General features: G+C 48.9%; 1 protein-coding gene across 2 annotated transcripts; it reads left to right on the top strand.

Moving 5' to 3' along the window:
- The first annotated feature begins 1,355 nt into the window (after positions 1-1,355).
- MBD3 (methyl-CpG binding domain protein 3) lies at positions 1,356-18,615 on the top strand. 2 transcript variants are annotated; one of them, XM_038169181.2, is made up of 8 exons: positions 1,356-1,493; positions 3,543-3,665; positions 8,771-8,930; positions 10,093-10,230; positions 12,549-12,639; positions 13,093-13,270; positions 14,480-14,677; positions 16,305-18,615. In XM_038169181.2, the coding sequence occupies exons 1-7, from the start codon at positions 1,438-1,440 to the stop codon at positions 14,670-14,672; spliced, it is 939 nt and encodes a 312-aa protein (XP_038025109.1). In that variant the 5' UTR covers positions 1,356-1,437; the 3' UTR covers positions 14,673-14,677; positions 16,305-18,615. The 2 variants fall into 2 exon arrangements, with proteins under 2 accessions (XP_038025109.1, XP_038025108.1); XM_038169180.2 differs by lacking the exon at positions 1,356-1,493 and adding an exon at positions 2,209-2,389.
- The last annotated feature ends 693 nt before the right edge of the window (positions 18,616-19,308 follow it).

The raw sequence follows: 19,308 nt of genomic DNA, 5'->3' as shown, positions 1-19,308 counted from the left end.
CGATGCCCCCCTGGGCTGGGCTTTCCCCGGTGCGTGGACGCGGTCTCGTTATGCACCCAGTAGGCAGTTGGTTGCTGTTTTGTTTCCTAAAACGCTTCTCATTGCTTTGTCTTCTCACCATCTCCTCCACAGCGGATTTTCTTCCCACTTGCATTTTTTATATGGATCTCTTTTTGGGCTTTATCCCAGGAGAATGGATGTTGGTGCTACTGACCCTGCTGAACGAACCCAGCAAAACCACAGAATCACAGAATCATTTGGGTTGGAAAAGACCTGTAAAATGTCCAAATCCAGCCATCCCAGAAAAAGCCTCCAGGAGGGCCATGCAGCAGACCAGCCCTCTTCTTCCAATGTCCAGGCACTGCAGGAGGCAGCGGGCGTTGGGTCAGGGCAATTTTGGGAGCAGCAGGCTGGGCACGGTGAGCTCTGTGGGTCCCCCGGTTGGGCACGTGGCCGAGGAGAAGCCCCCCGTGCTGGGACCATGCCACTGCACCCTGCAGAAGCAGAGACTGGGGGTTCTCGTGCCCCATGGCCCCACTGAGCACCCATGGCGCTGGCACAGCCCTGCCCACGTGCCCACAACACCAGACCATGGGGCTGCCACTGGCACGGCCCCAGTGGCCCGTCCATGGGGCCACGTCTGGGCTGGCTCATCTATGTCCTATGTTCTGCGTGGCCCATCCATAGGGCCAGCTCTGCAGTGGCCAGTCCATGGGGCCACGTCCTGGGTGGCTCATCCATGCCCTGTGAACTGGGTGGCCCATTCATAGGGCCATATCTTGGGTGGCTCATCTGTGGGCGATGTCCCGGGTGGCCCATCCTCGCCCTGTGTCCTGGATGGGCTGCCCATGGGGCCACATCCCTGGTGACCCATCCATGGGACATGTCCTGCATGACCCATTCATGGCCCCAGGTCCTTGGTGGCCCATCCATGGGACCGTGTCCCGCATGGCCCGATGTCCTTGGTGGCCTGGCAATGTCCTGGTTGGCCCCTACATGCCCCAAGTCCTTGGTGGGCCATCCATGGGGTCATGTCCTGGCTGCATGGCCCATCCATACCTGATGTCCTGGGTGGCCCATCCATGTCCTATGTCCTGGGTGGTCTGTCCATGGCCCCATGTCCTTGGTGGCCCATCCTCGGGCCGTGTCCTGCACGGCTCGTTCACGGCCCTATGTCCTTTGTGCCCCATCCATGCCCTGTGTCCTTTGTGCCCCATCCATGGCTCCATGTCCTTGCTGCCCCATCCGTGCCCCCCATCCTTGGTGCCCATCCCCACGCCCCGGGCGCCCCGTCCGTGCCCCCCCCTCCCCCTTTCTCCCCCCTCCCGGTGCCCCCGGGGCTGCGGCGCGGGGCCGGGGCTGCAGGGGGCGCGAGCGGGCGGGGCGGGGGGCGCGGGGCCGGGCCGGGGCCGCGGAGCGGGGCGCGGGGGAAGGAGGATGCCCAAGGCGGCGCCGCCGGGACAGCGCGGGGGGGCGCGGCGGAGGGCGCCGGGGTGAGCCCGGGACAGGGGGGGGCAATTTGGGGGTGAGGGGTGGGCAGGGGTCTCCGTGGAGCTCGGGGGGGGGCCCACGTGCTGGGTATGGGCGGCTTTGGGGGTCTCCGGGGAGCCGGGGGGGTCTCCGAGGAGGTCGGGGGAGTCCGTGTGGAGCTCGGGGGGGTCCATATGGAGGTGGAGGGGTGGGCATGAGCGGCCGGGGGGGGTCTCCGTGGAAGTGGGGGTCTCTGTGAAGCTCGGGGGGGTCTTTGTGGTGGTGGGGGGGTGTCCATGTGGAGCCGGGGGGGGTCCATGTGGACGCGGAGGGCTGGCTGTGGGCGGCCGGGGGGGGGTCTCCGGGGAGCTTGGGGGGTGGGTTCTCGGGGGGGGGGGTCTCTGTGGCGTCGCCGCGGGGCTCTGGAGCGGCTCCACGCGGAGGCTGAGGCGGGGGGGTCTCTGGGGGGGCTCTGAGCACACCGGGGGGGCTCCGAGAGAGCCCGGGGGGTCCCGGGGGAGGCTCGGTGAGAACCCCCCCGCCGCCCCCCGTTGCCCCCCCCGCTTGGGACTATATCCCGCGGCGTGCCCGGGCGGAGGGATCCGATGCGGCCGCCCCCGGCCCTGGCGGGAGGCGGAGCGCGGGGAGCGGCGGCGGCGGCGGCGGGGGAAGGGGCGGGAGCGGAACCGCGGGGGCGGGCGCGGAGCGGAGCGGCCGGGCCCGGAGCGGAGCCGAGCGGAGCCGCGGCGTGGCCGAGGGGCGGGGGGGGGGGGCGAGGCGAGGCCGTTGCTCGGTGGCCCGGCGGGAGGGACGGAGGGAGGGGGGGCGGCAGCAGCGGGAGGCAGGAGCCGGGGGAGGCCCCGCGGGGCCCGGGCAGGCGGCGAGCGGAGGCCGCGGCGGCAGAGATGGAGCGGAAAAGGTGGGAGCGGGGGGGCGGCCGGCGGCGGGACCGGGGCTGTGGGGGGGGGGGCGAGGCCGGGACCCGGGGGTGAAACCCGGGGGGTGAAGGGCCGAGGGGTTCCGGGACCTGCTCCAGGGAGGGCCCGGGGTGGTGGCGGGGCTGGGCTCGGCCACCGGGGGTCTCCCGGGGGGGCTGCGGGCACCCCATGGCCGGGAATTGAGCTCCCCGGGGCCCCCCCGGCTTTTCTGTGCCCGCCCGGTGCCGCTCGGCTTCCCCGGGTGGGTGTCCGTGGGGTTGGGGGTGTCTGTGGGGTGTGCAGCCCCCTCAGAGCCCTGCCCGCTTCGTTTTCCCTATGCAGCAGGAATTTGGGGCAGGGGGCAGGGGGCAGCGCTGGGTGCCGGCTGTGGGTGGGTGTCGGGGCAGGGGGCTCAGTGCGGGTGCCCCAACCCGAGCACGGCGCTGCCGGGGCAGCAAACGGCCGGGAGCCGCTCGCCCTGCGAGCTGTGGGTGCCGGGGGGCTGCGGGGGGCTGCGGGGATCCCTCCCGCGTCCCTGCGGGGCTGCCCGCAGGCAGTGTGCGGAGCTCGGGCCCGTGGGGAGCAGCGGGAGCGGAGCCCGGGCTCCCCGGGTGTCCTCACCTGGCCTTTCTAATCGGAGAGACGCGCGCTATCAGCTGCTGCACGTGCGGGGTTTCATCTGGGAAATCACACTGCGATTGCGAGGGTAGCGTGCGGCGCTGAGCCGTAAGCACAGCAGCAAACGGCCGCTGCCGAGAGCACGAAGCTGAAGTGCCAGCCCCTGAGCTGAGCTCCCAGCCTGCGGGGAGAAGAAAGGACCACCTGTAGCAGCCAGGGCAGCGCAGCTGACAGCCCCGGAGATCCCTGGTTGTCCAAGGGCTTTATCTGTAAAGTTGCGGTCTCAGAGCCGCGGTTATAAAAAGAGCGGGGGGAGAAGATAAGTAGCATATTTTTATTCCCAAGGTATAATGGATTTTCCCTTTATATCAATTTGGACAGAGATCAAAGGTATAGCACGGCCCTGCTGCACTAATTTTTGGTTACTGTTGCATTTTGCATTACCTCAGAGTGGAAAATATGCGAGTGGCAATTTATTAATACCTCTGCTATTTCTGCCTGTTGTTTACCTGGCTGATTTTTTTTTTTTTTGCCCAGCTGCTCCGAGCATACAGATGCAGTAAGCGTGGATAACTGCGTGCACGGTTTCACGTCAGAATTGTCTGGAAACAAGCGCTCTCGTGTGCGATCGCCAGCCTTGGGAATTAACACCAGTCCGAGGTGAGCAGCGGCGGGCGGCACGTCCTGCTTTCCTGAAGCCTCCTTTAGGGCTGCTGTGCTGTATGTTTGGAGGTTTCCTTCTGTAGCCCTAAATGCCAGCAGCGAATACTTTCCACGTGTAAGCTTGCCTTCTGTCAAATGTGAATTCTGCTTTGGGAGGTGAATGCATCTCGCGGGCTGAGTGTGCTCCGCACAGCGTGCGTCTGCCCAGCGGTGTGCTGCTGGCAGTGCCCTCCTCGAGGTGCAGTCCACGAGCAGGCTGTTAGGAGCAGTCCTCCAACCTCGTGCTTACCAGCTGCTGACAGTGCAGAAGTGTTTCACCTTTTTTTTATTTTTTTGTGTGTTCTTTTGTCTGTGATGTGAGAGCTGGGAGAGCCCAGCAGGCATCTGGCTGATGCGGTGGGGCTCGTGGGCCACGTCCTGAGTGAGCAGGAGATGTGTGGGGACGGAGGGCTTGCACTGGCATCGGGCAGGGGAGCACGTCGGGAGCTGTGCGAGGCAGCCAAGGCTCTCAAACACAGTTTGCTGCGAGGGCTCTCCCCAGGCTCTGTGTCCCCACCTGGGGAAAGGAGGTTGCTGGCTGCTTTGCGCGGCTTCTCTTCGTGCTGTTGCGGGTTTGATGGCAAAGTGTCTTGAGAAGTTTGGGCTTGTTTGTCTCTGCTTCAGGAAGCTGTTGGCATCTCTGCTCTGGAAAACTTAAGACTCTTAGGTGAAGCTTATTTTGGTGTGAATTTGTTACCTTTGCAGCACCTAAGTAAAAAGTTCAAGAAAATGTTCATGATGCCATCCTGCAAAGAATTACCTCCCCCCCGAAGCTGCAGAGGAGGATGCTTTCCCTGAGAGCACGCTCTGCTCGTTCTCAGTTCCTCAGCTTTATCCCAAGCTCCCCCAGCAAAGCTGCCGTGGTGCGGGAGGTGAGGTGAGCCTCAGGATGGTCGGCTCTGCATTGGGGCTGTTCCTTCACCACGGGATGGTTTTGGGATGCTGGAGGACAGCTCAGGACAGGCAGAGCGGAGCTTACAGGGAGATGCCGATGAGGTGCGAGGACAGGAGATGGGTTACGGTGGCTGCAGTGCTTGCCTGCTCTCGTACCCGTGCTGTGTCGGTGCTGTCCCGCTCCAGGACCCGCTTCTTGAGGTCAGCACCGAGGCAGATCGAGGGCTCGGTACGGATCCCGCTGCCACGAATACCGTGCAGGTGCCGGGGGAGTGGGTGGCAGCATGCAGGAGGTGCCTCCTCGGGGAGCCGCGCGCCCCCGGGTGCGTGCCGAGGTCCCGGGGTGGGCTGGGAGGAGCCGCGCGTGCGGCGGCGCAGGAGGCAGCAGGGTTTGAGCAGGGGAGGAAACACATTGTGCTACACCACCGCCCCGTGCCGGGAGCCAGGCTCTAAGCACACGCTTCCCATCGCCCGTTTCCCCTCGGTTGCGGCCGTCTCCATTTCGTTCAAAGGCAGACAACATCTGGGCTGGGTTGGTGGTTTGGGGTTGTTTTTTTTTTTGGTCTTTTGTCCCTTGCTCTCCAAGTTGTGCGGATCTGGCGGACGCTAAATGGGGAGAGCGGAGGGGAGGAGACTTCTTGAGCGCGGCAGGAGGAGGGGAGCAGCCGGGGCTGGCGGCCGCTGCCTGGGCGCGGGAGGCGAGGAGACAAAGGCAGAGCCGCGCGGGGACAGCGGGCACCTGGCGGCGGCTCGCCCTCAATAGGCTGCCTGCCTTCAGCCCTGTCCGTGCCCCCAAAACTCCTGCACGACGAAGGAGGGCTCCTCGGGCTTGCCAACACCACCCCACATTTCTGCCTGGCTCTGTTTGTTGGTGCAGGGCAGATAATGGGCAGGCAGGGGAATCCCTCGCAGCTTTGCGGCCGCCCTGCTTGGGGGTGAAGCGTGGCAGGCGGTAATTCAGTACCAGCGCCTGCAGCACCATCTGGAAGGGGTCAATTTTTGTGATTTTTGTATCAGAATTTCCTTCTTCTGGGCCTCTGCAGACTCTCTGTAACAAAGACGAGCAAACAAAAAAATAGAGGCTCTGGAGCAGAAAGAAATTCCCAGTTCTGTGGATCAAGAGGCACGCCAGCCTTCCAGTTACACTGGGGTTCCCTAACCGCTGCTCCACCGCAAAGCAAAAACTTGCTCGTGCTTTGTAGGGGGGCTCTGGGGGGCTGCTGCTCGGATTTGGGCTTGCTGGGAGCCTGTAGGTGGCCAGCAGCCGTGCCCCACCGAGCAGGGTCTGGCTGCAGCTGCCTGCTCGTGCTGCGTTCACCCCGTGAGCTCGCTGCTGGCTTTCTGCAGGAGCTTTGTTCCCTCTCTGCCGTCGCTGCAGGACGGCTCAGGACCCAGCTGCCTTTCTCAGTGTGCAGTCAGAATAAAAGTTTGCCTTCTTTGCACTTCAGTGCTTTTGTTGTGGGCAGAGTGTCCCGAGGAAGGGACAGGAGTCTGAGCCATTTCAGATTTTTTTTTTTTTAGTTGTAAGTTGACTTTAAGCACCTTTTCAGATCCCTTGCAGAGCTACCAGGACGCGTACCGAGCAAAAAGCCGAGGGGCTGCAGCACGCTGCCTCCGGGCGTACCTGGCTCTGCCGTTCTGGAAGTGCCCTCATTGTAAGTGACAGAACAAGGCACTCGCCACCTCAGCACCATCCAGCCTACCATGTTATTTCCAAAATTCCCTCTGGTGGATTTCTGTTAAGATGCCGTAAACTGGAGCTGCAGATCCTGGAAGAGGCAGTGTCCAGTTTTCCCTTTTGACTTCACCACCAGCAGCAATGGCCCTGTCCTAACAGAGTTTGGGTACTGGAGTTGGGTGTTCCTCTTTTGGGGTCAAGGCACGCAACTCCCTCTATATTTTTAAGCACTGTTTTCAGATTTGGTGTCCAGTCCCAGTCTGTTTCTGTCAGCTTACTCCTGCCCTTATGCCTGAGTCTTTGGGCAGCTCCGCAGCGTGCTGGTCCTGCTGAAGAACGGCTGGTGATGAAGTGCTTCCTCCTCTTCTCCCTGCCCTCTGCAGATGATGATTCTCCCTGTCTGGATACCTCTGCGTGTGTGCGAGCAGCACGCGGGGCAGCTGTGGGGCAGGATAAGTGGCACGGTGCAGCCAGGGCCAGGAGCTTCCCAGGCGAGTGCTGCCATGTGCATCATCTGTCCTTTGAGAGGCTTATAACATTTTTAATATAATTCATACTGTCTTTGCCTCACAGTTGTTTTTTTTTTTTTTTTTTTTTTGAGAATTTTTAATGCTTTGCTTCATTCTGGCTTTCTGCTTTTCTCTTTCTCTTTTTTTAATCTTAATTTTTCCAGTAGAGAGTCTTAAGACTTGGACTAATTGACTTGCCACTGCTAGTCACTGCCACGGGACTAGAAATTCCACGCTCGCACTATTTTTTTTCAGACTTTACTCCTATAAAGGTTTCAAAGAAGCAGATAATGTGGTGAAAAAAGGCTTTTTCCTTTGAGCTACCCTGAAAGAAAACCCTAGAGAGGTTGTTAGTATCTTCCCGCAGCAACACTGGCGGAGTGGGGTCTGCATTGCTGGACTAGTTAGTAATGCTGCTTTGCTCAGCCTCTGACAGCTTTATTATTTCAAGTTATTCTTGGCCTTCTAGTATAAGTCTCGGAACAAGGTGCTTGTGGTTCTGGCTTCAGGAGTATCAGCAGGTGACTTGGTCTGTCTCCAGGAGGCATTGGAACCTCATCGGCATTAATTCATCTCCAGCAGGTTTGAGTCGTGCTGGGATCGTGTCCCTCCTCCATAGAAAATCGGGGTCTATAACATGTAGGTGCTGCTTCGAGCCGCCTGAAGTTCAGTGCTTGGATATTTGGAAGTTGCTCTGAATTTCCAAGCTCATGGATGTCACCACGTTGTGTGGGGGCAGGCTGCTCCTGGGGTCTGCCTGGATGGGACCTCGCGTTTCCTAACGAGATCGCCGGTAGATCGAGAGCAGGGAGTGTTTGTAGGGTGGTGAGGAGATAATCCTGCTTCCCTGTGATATGGCTGAAAACACGGTCTAACGCTAACTGCCTTGTGATAGAAGAAAATAGATAAATGTGGGGTGGGGGGAGAAGATGAGGCTGGCATCTCTTGGTCTTAAATACCTGCTAGCTAACCTGTGCTCAGCGCAACGCGAAGTCAGCTTTTACCAGACTGACACTGAGGCTGAATGTGCAGGTTGCCTGCTTCATAGGTAGTGGTGTCCTCTGCTTGCCAAAAAATGGAGGACTTGATGTGTTAAAGATGCAAAGTAACTGAAATGAGAGAAATTAAGAGAATAAAGTGGCATTGTGATGCTAAACGAGAACATGAAGGATTATTTTGTGCTCAATGTCTGTGTAGGTCTGACACTGCAGTCGCAGTGCATTGACTTATTTTTGCTTTGTGCATGAAATACAAAAGGGTTCAATTAGTGCTTTTTGTAGTAGTGCAAAAGGCTGAGTTCTTATTAAAATAAAACAGGAGTAATTTGCGTGTGCTTGCCAGATTGTAGTCTTTCATGGAAAATCATGTGTTTAAAAAGAATCTCTTCTGCTTTGCCATTAATGGAAACTTTTGTAAGGTTTTGGCCTTTATTCCTGCATTAATTAAGCTTTGTAATTCTTTACTTTGCACCTTGTCTGCAGTTAACTTCTGTCCTCCCTGAGTACTTGATACTGCGCAATCCTGGTGCTCCAAATGCTACCAAAGACTTGTAATCCAACCCAAATGCACAGCTCGAGGGGGAGGCAGGAACCCGAGCAGTTTATGGTGCCAGTCAGACACTGCTCCTGTGAGAAGAAATTATCCTTGAAAACAGGCATTTATTATTTGAGACAATTGAGCACTAAGTACTTCTGTGTCATTGTCTTCCACTTCAGTTCTGGTGTGAACTACACCCTGTTAATTTACACCTGGTCTGAATTCTGCTCTTTATGTACAAAAACACTCTCAGGAGTCCTGCAGTTGGTCTGTCTCTTGCACAATAAGCACAGGGAGCTGACATGAATGCAGCAATACCCATCTTGTGTTGAGTGTGAGCTTCACTTCTGGAAGTTCATGAAGGAAATAAAACTTGTCACAAGCACTGGTATTGAAGTCCAGAGGGTTTTAATTTCCCTCCGTGTTTCTTTTCTACGTTTTTTCAGCCCAAGCGGTAAAAAGTTCCGAAGCAAGCCCCAGCTGGCTCGCTACCTGGGGAGCTCCATGGACCTCAGCACTTTCGACTTCCGCACGGGAAAGATGTTGATGAGTAAAATGAACAAGAACAGACAGAGGATGCGCTACGACTGTTCCAACCAAGCCAAAGTAAGAGTAAGATGCAGTGGAAGCTTTCTGCCCGTCCACCTGTTGTGCTGGCCAGGCTGCTTCTCAGAGCAATATGTGGGATAACACAAAAGGGAGCATTTTGTAATGAATGGGGGAATGCTTTTCAGAACCTAAAAGCTGTGTCTCTGCACCTAAATGTTAAATATGGAAAACAGCATAATGCTGATTTTCTAATTCTGTCAACTGGTAAAGAATCAAGAACAGTACTCTGATCTAAGTGATGGGAAGATTTACATGCAGCACGAGGTGCTGTAGTGATGCTTTAAAAGAAAAATGCCTTGCCTCAGTCAGACCAGTAGCCAACACCCCTCTTAGGCTATAAATTCTGCCCAAACCTTTCAATAAATGTCTAGTTATCATTAGTTTACGAATGGATTAGTGCACAGGATGATTCAGGGTGGTATTTGTCTTGAATAGTTTTCTACATCTCATGAATAAATATGTTAAGCAGATACTGTGTCTGCATCCTCGAGAACAAAGTATGTCCTACAGCCATTTCAAGATTAGCACAGTAGATCTCAGGAATGAGGAACACGCTTCCCGTTTTGCAAGCAGTGTGAGATACAGTCATGTTGTGAATGCTTGGTAGTTATCAGGCCTGTTAAAAACTGAATTCTATGAGGAACTGAAGGTAAAAAAGTGATCAAGATTCCAGCTGTATTGTTTTATTTATTGGCATACACAGATGAATTCCAGCAGAAGGTGTTAGAATGGCTTCTGGATTTGCAAACTGGCCTCTAAATCCTGCACAATAAACTTTTTAATTATTACAAACGCTGTGTCAAAACCTTCAGGGTTAGTGGTTCAAAGGTGGCTCGTCATCTTAAAATCCACTGTTCTGACTCCTGACTTCTGTCAAAATTGGAATAAAACCAACGTGTATAAACTAGAATGAGAGGTGGCTGGTATCTTAAGTAGAATGTGAGAGTGAAAAACTTGGTTACATTTTAAAGTTCTTGGGCAAGATTTAAAAATGCACAACCATCTTCAACAGTCCCACTGATACAGCTTAAGATCAGGCAAGTTTTCACGTCCATAACATCTCTCTTGCCCACAGCGTATCTTTATAGCTGTAATAGCATTTTGGTAAATTGGAAATGTTTTATGGGATTTTCCCTTCCTTTTGTTTTGAAATTTGTAGGGCAAGCCTGATTTGAATACAGCATTGCCTGTCAGACAGACAGCCTCCATATTCAAACAGCCCGTCACAAAGATCACAAACCATCCCAGCAATAAGGTGAAGAGTGATCCTCAGAAAGCTGTGGACCAACCCCGGCAGGTAAGGCTTGGAGCTTAGAAACTATTTTTCCAGAGCTAGGAAACTTTTGGTTTTGCTGCTGAGAAGGTCCCAAAAGACAACACTTTCATTTTTTAACACTGAATGTCCACAGCAATTTGAGATTTCAGAAACAATACCTTCCAGCTTTTAAAATCAGAGCAGAAAACATTTCTAGTATACAGCTAATATTCTATCTGCACTGTTCTATAACTAGACTCCAACCTTTGGTAAGGTCACAGTTCTATTTTAGTTAAAAACTTCTTCAAGACCTATCTACAAATGTAGACAGAAGTCAAACAATTTAGAGGAAATTTACATTGTAATCATTATAAAATGTTCCAAGTGTATTAGGATTCTGTGTTTCAAGAAATCCCTGTTTCGTGTGCAGACTGCAGCGTGGTGCTTGTGATGTGCTGCAAGGGCTCGTACCCCCTGCACGGGCCTTTTTTTAGATGGGTGTATCATTAGCAGTTAACTCTGCCTGGATGAGTATGGTTAGAAATTCCCTTGGAACGTCATTAATGTAAAGTTGTTGTTTTTCTTCTCGCACTGTATATTTTCAAACAAGAGAATACACCAGAAGTAAAGGAAATCTTTCAGCTTAATTTCATCTCGTGAAAGATGCAAAAAGTGTGCTTAGGGCAAATGTACCTTTGAAGCTGGGCATTGGTTCAAATGAGGCTTACGTGTTCAAAGCAGCCTTTGGAAGGCGTTCTCCTTTCATTAGTGTTAGGTAGAGCTGACAGCCTGTTGCCTCCGCAGAGCTCACACCAGGGATTCTGTGAATCCTTTCCTGTGGCGCGTCTGTCTTTATACCTTTTGGAAACTAGATGTTCAGCTTCATTAGTCTGCTCATGCACTGTCAATGGTGTCAATTACTGGTATACCTTAAACTCTGGCAGGTCTGGTGGAATTAAAATGCATCGTTTGAAGAGGAAAGTGATTTACCTTATAAAATAACCTCTTGTGCTGAAAACTTTTTATGCAAACTTAAGAACTTATCTTTCTGAAGTGTGATTTAGATTCTATTTGAAATGGAGTGGCTTTTTTTAATTCTTTTTTTTTTTTTTTTTTTTTAAACAAGGCTTCTGGGCTTTTAGCTTTGTTTCCTAAAGAGGTAGGACACGTGTGTTTGTAGTGTTGCTCTTCCTATAAACTCCTTGGCTAGGTATGACAATAAGACACTATAAGTAAGAAGTTGATGTGCAAAAAAACCTGAGCTGAATAGAGATTTGTGTCCTGTTGAGGGAGAGATTGTTACGTGAATACAGTCATTAGACAGCAGAGATCAGCCCCAGTGCAGAGAGGTAAGCCAGCCTCTGTAGTTTCCTGCTCACGTTACTACTTGTTGCAATGCAGCTTTGTAGACTCAGTCTGAGTTTTCCTTACTTATTTCACCAGAATATAGTATAGTGAAACCTCTGGTCAATTGACTCCAGATGTTTCCTCAGAATTCTAAAGCACTACAAAGTCCCATCATGTGCTGGCTTTATATTTGCCTATTTGAAAGTCGTAGCTAACAAGCATCCAGCCTATGTGTTTGGGCTTTGACTGCCCTCCTTCCTCGTTTTAGGAGCTTGTAATTGGAAAAGTAGTGTGGGTTCAGTTACGCTCAGATTTTGACAGGTGTGGAAAGGGGATGTGTCTGGACTGTATAGGGTAAAATTTTCCATTTTTCAAAGCCTCAATAAAATGCTTTGTTGTAAGAAAAAATATACTCCAGCTATGCATTGGTCATCCCTATACACGTAGATTGAGAGTTGAAAGTTTATCTAGTTTTAGTATCTGACTTCCCACCAAACCATGGGTTCACTTCTGTTTAGGTCTGAGGAGAACCCGTAGTTCAAAATTCTTCGAAGGTCTCGCGGTGATCCTTCCCATGAGAAACGCCTAGAGAGGAATAAAACAATGTCTGACCTCATAAATAGCTTGGATGAGTTCTGCATTCCTTAACTTCAGTTCTGTGGCATATGCGAGGCAGCAAAAGAGGAACAGTAGTGTAAAAAAAAAAACATCTGTCCCATACTGTGTGTGCACTGGGGTGAAAGCAAGCGAGCATTGCCTTGCTGTTCCCGTTCAGAAGGAGTGAGTACCAGTCCCTGGAGGAAAGGAAAGTCTTTTTCCAGGCAGTAAATCAGGACAGAGATGTGAGATTGGTAATGAGGATTGCTCCCCGCCTTCAGACCACTTCTGCAGTAAATCCAATATAAAACTGTCTGCAGCAGTGCCCTTCCCTTTCTGCTTGTAAGCAGGTGCTTTGTGTGGTTGTCGATTCCATTTCCCTGCTTTGTACCAATAAACACTTTCTTTGATGTCAGCTCTTCTGGGAGAAGAAATTAAGTGGACTGAATGCTTTTGACATTGCGGAGGAGCTGGTGAAAACAATGGACCTTCCAAAAGGTTTACAAGGTAATCAGAGTCTGCCCTCAGCTCCAGGGGTGGCGTTTTGATCCCAGGCAGCGGTGATCAGAAGGTATTGTGTCAACCTCCTCCTGCTCCTCGGTGCTGGGGACCGCTCCCGCTTCAGCAGGAGCCCTTAGTACTCCTCAGGGGATGCTGAAGCATAATGAGAGGAAGTGGCAAAGTTTCTTGACTTTGTTGGTTTGTTTTCCAGCAGCAGTGCTTGTTTAAAGAGCTTCCATTCCCAGGTTGTTTTTTATGTAACATAATGAGGAATTGATCTAGCTTTACATAACCTTGGGAGCACAGGTGCCGTTGGAAGTGTTGAGGTCTGAGATTTGTTGTGTTGATTTTCTAAATGAGAGCGCGTGCTTTGCCGTTAAATCTGAAATTACTGCTGTTGTCTTGATGTGCCATGTTGTCGCGTGCCATGCTGATTGTTGCTTTTCCTCCGGCTTGCAGGGGTTGGACCTGGTTGCACTGATGAAACCCTTCTCTCTGCTATCGCTAGTGCTCTGCACACCAGCACTATGCCCATCACTGGCCAGCTGTCTGCAGCCGTCGAGAAGAATCCTGGAGTTTGGCTAAACACTTCGCAGCCGCTTTGCAAAGCGTTTATGGTGACAGATGAAGATATTAGGTATTACCTAGAAATAGCAGATACTGTCTTGGAACGTGTTTTCTTGTGGTAAAACAGCACCACGTTTTTTTCCCTGGCGAGTTGAAATGTTTGATAGAGCACTAGGGCTTGCTGAGTTAATTTGAATGTCTTTATTAGAAGAGTAGAAAGAGTTGTTACACAAAGCAGCTCTCGTAGATGTACTTAAAGCATATTATTTTTTATTTTAACCCATGCTTGCTTACTCTGAGGTTTCAGGTTCATATTTGTTCTCCATGTCAGTAGGTCTCCTGTTACTGAAAAGGAGTATCTGAATTTGAGTAACCTTGACTAAGGCAACTCTTAAGCAAAGGAGGGATTGGGGAAATGCTAAAAATTAGACTTTCACCATCTTACTCCTTTGTGACAGCACAAGATCAAATAAAAGCATTAACCACTGCTGTGGCAGCAAATACGGATGCCATTTATGTAGGTATAGCTTGCTTTCAGTGAATCAAAATTGGTCAAATTCAGCTTTAAGCACTTGATAATGTCCTTGGTATATTCCATTCTCAACCTGAAATCACACTACTTCACATTCATTAACAGTGTACAAAGGCAGTAATTGTTTTGACTGTTCAGCTGGTAAATCTTTTTGAACTACAGGATGACTCCTTCCGTGTGATTTATACATGAATGACCAGGAAAAAAGGTCTGTTTATAACTTTCTGATTTCCTGTGGCTGAGATGAAATAGGAGTCCCATGAGCCACAAATTGTTGACCGCTTCTTTACATCACTGTGACTTTGAGATAAAAGAAGCTGTAAAATTTAAGATTGTTACTCAAAAGGAGAATGAAGGGAAAAAAATGAAATAGTCAAAAAAAAAAAATCCATTCGTTTTTGGAAATCTGAGCAGGGTAGGCTGACTTTTTCTTGCTTAAATTAATATTTGTGATTAAAAAATAAAAATAAAATCTTGAACCAGCTGCAAATTTCAGCCAGAATTAAGAAATTGTACAATCAGTAGTAAGGACTCACAATAGAAAGAATTGGGCAACTTTTATAAAGTGTTTCTCAGCTTCACTTAAAGTGTAATGCCAGGCGGGTTTTTTTGCAGTGCAGTTCTTACTGAGGGCTCTTTCAAAACTGTGCTTCTCTGCCCAGCCTCATGAATGAGCAATGTAAGATTTCTTTCCCTTGAAATAGTTAGCTTTGAGAATTAATTCAAGTGTTCATTGATTTGGGGCAGGAAGCAAGAGGAGCTGGTGCAGCAGGTGCGAAAGAGGCTGGAGGAAGCCCTGATGGCTGACATGCTTGCCCACGTAGAGGAAATTGCAAGAGATGGGGAAGCTCCTTCAGAGAAAGAAGGAGGTGAGGAAGAAGGAGAAGAGGAGGAGGAGGAAGAGGAACAGGATCACGACCAGGAGATGGAGAATGTATAGTCCAGGTAGTATGACAACTTTCTTTTCTCCTTAAATTGTACCGAATAGTTCTGAAGACAGAAATGGTTTCAGAGGGAATCCTTGCATATATCAACAAATCTTTGCTTCTTAGCACACATTTTCAAAAGTGCTCTTTTCACCAAAAAAATCAAATGTTTTGAGGGGTATGATGGCTGGTGAGTTTTTATTGTCATCAAATGTTTGGGGCTTTATGTTTGTGTCAGATGGGCTAAAAGCGTAACCAGAATGTGTGTGTAAGCACTTGGAGGGTTCTGTCTTGAAACTGGGTCAGTTCCTAAACGTTCACCTGTTTTGTGGTCATTTTTTTCCCCAGTTTATTTATTACTACCTATGACAGGGAAGAGGATACTGTGGGCAGGAAGGGCAGCTGCCATCTTATGGATTTAGTTCCCCTCCCTCCATTTTTGGCTAACCTTTGCTTTTTAGTAAGCATTTTCTTGCAGGGTGTATTAGAGGGCAGAGTAGTGGAAATTTTAACTAACATTTTAGAAGTCAGAAAGGGCGACCTGACCATCAAAAGAAGGAAGTTGCTAAAATACTTTGTGGCAGGAATTAGCAAACCGAAAGTAACAGAAGAATGTGTGTATTCAAAATTTGTAAATAACTGAAAAAAATGGTTAACACTGGTACCTGCAGGATTCCCAGAAGTGTGCCTTTACACTGTGTATCCCTTAAAACAATTATAATGGGCTTGCTCCTTGTTTTCAAGTCTCTTTCTGACTCCCACTTGTGCAGTGGACCTCTTTAAAGGTGCAAATGGATTTTTTTTTTGTTGTCTTGTAAACTAAAATAGCTCTGAATAATAAATCCTCACTGTGTAGTAATGGGTTGGGGGGGAGGCAGTTTTATAAAGCCAAGCCAAGGTACACCAACTGTTCCTTAAGCATTGCCTGTTGCACTAGGCAGGGACAGAGCACCATCCTGTGAAGCAAAGTGTTTCCTTGCTGTGTTGTTTGATGTAACCCTTGCCTGTGTGTTTCATCAGGGGAGCTCGTGCAATGAGATAAAAACAGAGCTCACTGGTTTTAATTTTTGATCATTTTAAGTTTTAGCCTGAGAAAAGCAATTAGTGCTCTGTCGCTGGGATAGGATAGCCAATACCCAGGGCGCTTCATTATGCAGACTCCGGTTGTGTGAGCCTGTGAGGCAAGAGTGGAGAATGTGGAGGAAGAAAGGAATCTTTAGGATGAAGAGCAGAAGAAAAGAAAACCCCCTTCGGAGGGAGTGGCAGCTGTATTTCAGTGTCAGGTAGAATGAAGAATGATTTTATGTTAAGCGATCCTTCATGCTGGAAGGTTGATTATACTGTGAAATCTGTTTGGCGTTTGGGAGATACCATCTTCTATCTGGGCTCTTTATGTTTTCCTGTTTTACCACATGACTAACAGTAGCTTTATTTGGACAGTGAATATCTTGCATTCCTTTCTACTACAAAGGTCTGGCAACAGCAAAGAACCAGAACAAACTGTCTGCTGAAGGTGAAAAACAGGAGATAAAGAAACGGCTGTGTTTTGCCAATGGTGCTTTATTTATTCTTTTAAGAGTGTGCTTGCTACAAAGGTGTTTAAAAGTGTCTACTAACTTACGAGGTCTTTTTTCTTTTTCTTCTAGGGAGTTCCATCTAAGAATTCCCAGTATAAACCCTATCAGCAGGGTCAGCACAACTATTTACAAAGCCAAGAGTGTCTGCAGAGTAAATTGCACCAACAATCCGACTGTACCTATGAGCATTTTGATGTACACTTCAGGAAAAGTTGAGAAGCTGATGGTTCATTAATTGCTGGGTAGTTTTGAAGATGGAACTTGACTAAACTCTACTCCCCCTCCTTTTTCTAAAGGGGTAGGGTAATCAGGAAGACAAAAATGGGAGGGGATAAAGGAATATAAAAGAGTGGGAGGGAATATAATAGGAACCAAACTTCCTGTCCTTTTTTTTTTTTTTTTTTGTGGGTCAGTGATTTTTCAAGCTTTTCTAGCAAAGTATCTTTAACAATGACCCATCAAAGCCATTTTCTCTCTAATGCAAGTGAGAGAGATGCTGTTTTCACTCCTTGGCTACTCTGCTGTAGGCTACCTGTTTGTACCAGACTGTAGGGAGGTCATTTTATGTTGTGGATTGTCATTCCATGTGTCTATTTGGGTCAGTGAATTTCATTTTCCTCGCAAGACCACATTGGTCTTGAAAGCGTAGTCTCAGAGATGAACTACCAGTGCCTCTTCCACCTGAGGTTTTGATGAGTAGGGGAAGTTACACGTGAGGAGCTGGTCAATGGCAATCTGGTTTTTAGCGAGTTCCAACACCACACCGAATGCACTACTGTGCACATTTTAGATACAGAGTTCTGTGTATGTCCAAGCATAGCAGAACAGAGTTTTGAAGATAAATATACCCGCTCTGTGGTATATTTTGCTTTGGTTTAGGTCTGGTCAGAAGGACCTTCTCAACTCAGAATGGAAGGATGACTCATTTCTGACTGACAATGAGGAAGACTTCCTCTTTTCTCTTCTGGTGCCAAGAACCCTGACCTCTGTTTCTGTGTGTGTGGAGGGAAGGGGATCCATTCCAATAGGTGTGTCTACACATCTGCTTTCATGTGCAGTAATGTTCTGACCTCTTTTAAAAACAAGAAAGGCAAAAGGTTGATTTTTCTATAATTGATATCTAAATGAATCTAAAGCTTTTTATTAAGTATTAAATCTTTCTTATTTGCATGTGCAGTGAAGTGACCAGCATTTTGTGTCCAAAAAATGAAATGATGTGAAACCTGCCTTAATGTGTTTATAAGTATTTGGCTTCACCATGGGTACCTTGATTGATTCATCAGTCTCTTCTAGTACAACTGTGAGCATATTGGGGTAACTTGTGGCTAAAAAGGGATTTATCTGGGGAGGGAGGATAGAGAGATGGGAGAAAGATGTGTGTGTAGCTTGGAGAATGCGTTGACTAGGTTGCAGAAGTTATTTTAGTCTTAGGGTATCCATTGCATAATTTGTGCATGGATGTCTCAGCTGAAAGTACAGTATAAAGTGGTGGATGAAATATTGTGCCACTAACCAATTGTACAAGTTGTTGGTATCCCAAAACTTGGGGAAGAAAGTAGCTCCCAGAGCCTTTATCATGTAAGAATGATTAGCAGGAACAGCAAGGGACCAGGGGAATTGCCTGGCGAGTAATAGCCTTTGGGAGTAGTTCAGTGTAGTGATCTGAATAGGTTTAAGCTCCTTGAAAAATATCCCATGCCAAAGTGACTGATACTATATTAACTCTTTTCTTAAAGAAGTGAGAATACAAAATTCTTTGATACCGCTCATTTGGAGTACTGCAAGAAGACTGAATTGTACTTTGCTGCTGCTCTACCAGGTATTCCTTTGGGGAACTTTACCTGCTACTGCAGCCAGTGAAAATTACTTTCCTTTTTGAACAGTCTGTTACGGTTATTATTCTGTAAATCTGTCCTCTTGTAATTCATTGTGTTGAATTAAATGTTTCTCACAAAGTAGAGATTCTTCTGGTCTCCCTCAAGCCCCTGCTTGGAGTTTTTGTGCTGTGCCCCTTCCAGAAAAGCTCTTGCGTTTCTGTGGTGGGCTCTGTTCTGACATTTGGATCTTGACGTTTGAGACCCAGAAGAGGAGAATGGATGAAACTTGTGGAAAGCCAGTTCCTTCTTGCTGCAGAGTCCTCTGTGTCCTCACTGAGGAAGAGGCTACCAGGATGTCCTGTGTAACGGGCGAGTTGCTGATGTGGTCGTCTGAATCTCAACTCTAGCAGTTTACAATCCATCCTGGAGGGGGTTTCTTGAACATGGCCATCTTGTTCTGACACTATTTCTTTTGACTTTTTAAAAACTTTTTAAATATCTAGTGATGTCTTTTACTTTTTATTTTAATCAAAATAAATTTTAAACATATGTAAGCACCAGGACTCAGATGATTAAGAAGTTGATACTAGTCTTTTGATGCATTGAAGATTCATTAAGAAGAATTAAGTTTAAATTGTTGCTAACTTGTGTGCCAGCTCTTTTGTTTTCATACCTCTACTTTCCTTGCTGAGCTCTCTTTTTTTCCCTGTCAGCCCTTTAAAAACTTTATTTTCACTCATATGGAGTTGATTGTTCAAAGTACCAAAAAGGGGCCCGGGTTTCCTGTCACATCCCAGGGAATAACTTTACCTGCTTAGTGAGACAGGTAAGTGAATGAAACGTTCCTTTTAAATGAGCCTGTTGTCTTTCTCATGGTGCTGCACCAACAGCTGGGTTAGTTTGTCTTGCCACAGCCTACTGCCATGGACATGACCAAGGGGCACATAGTTGTCTGCCTTTGTCGAACATATCCCCAAGGTGGAGAAAGTAGTTGCTATTTGAGGTAGAGCTTTTGAAGCAGATGATTAGTTAATAAGACGTGTAGGAAAAGTAATTGAATGGAGTTCAGCAAAATCTTTAACTTTTCATAATATACAGCAGTTGTTACATGTGAATGTAGTTACAGTGGTTCTGTCTGAGACCAGGTTCCTCTGCTTGGAGAAGCAGTTGTGAGAATGCTTTTGAAAACAGTAATTATTTCGATGAGTGGTAACGGCACCTTCCTGTTGTCTCCAAAGATTATAAATGTATGTAAT

Source organism: Anas platyrhynchos, chromosome 29 (genome assembly GCF_047663525.1).
Source record: "Anas platyrhynchos isolate ZD024472 breed Pekin duck chromosome 29, IASCAAS_PekinDuck_T2T, whole genome shotgun sequence".
NCBI classification, from domain to species: Eukaryota; Metazoa; Chordata; class Aves; order Anseriformes; family Anatidae; genus Anas; species Anas platyrhynchos.
Note: the sequence above shows the minus strand (reverse complement) of the source record. Positions and strands in the feature narration are given on the sequence as shown.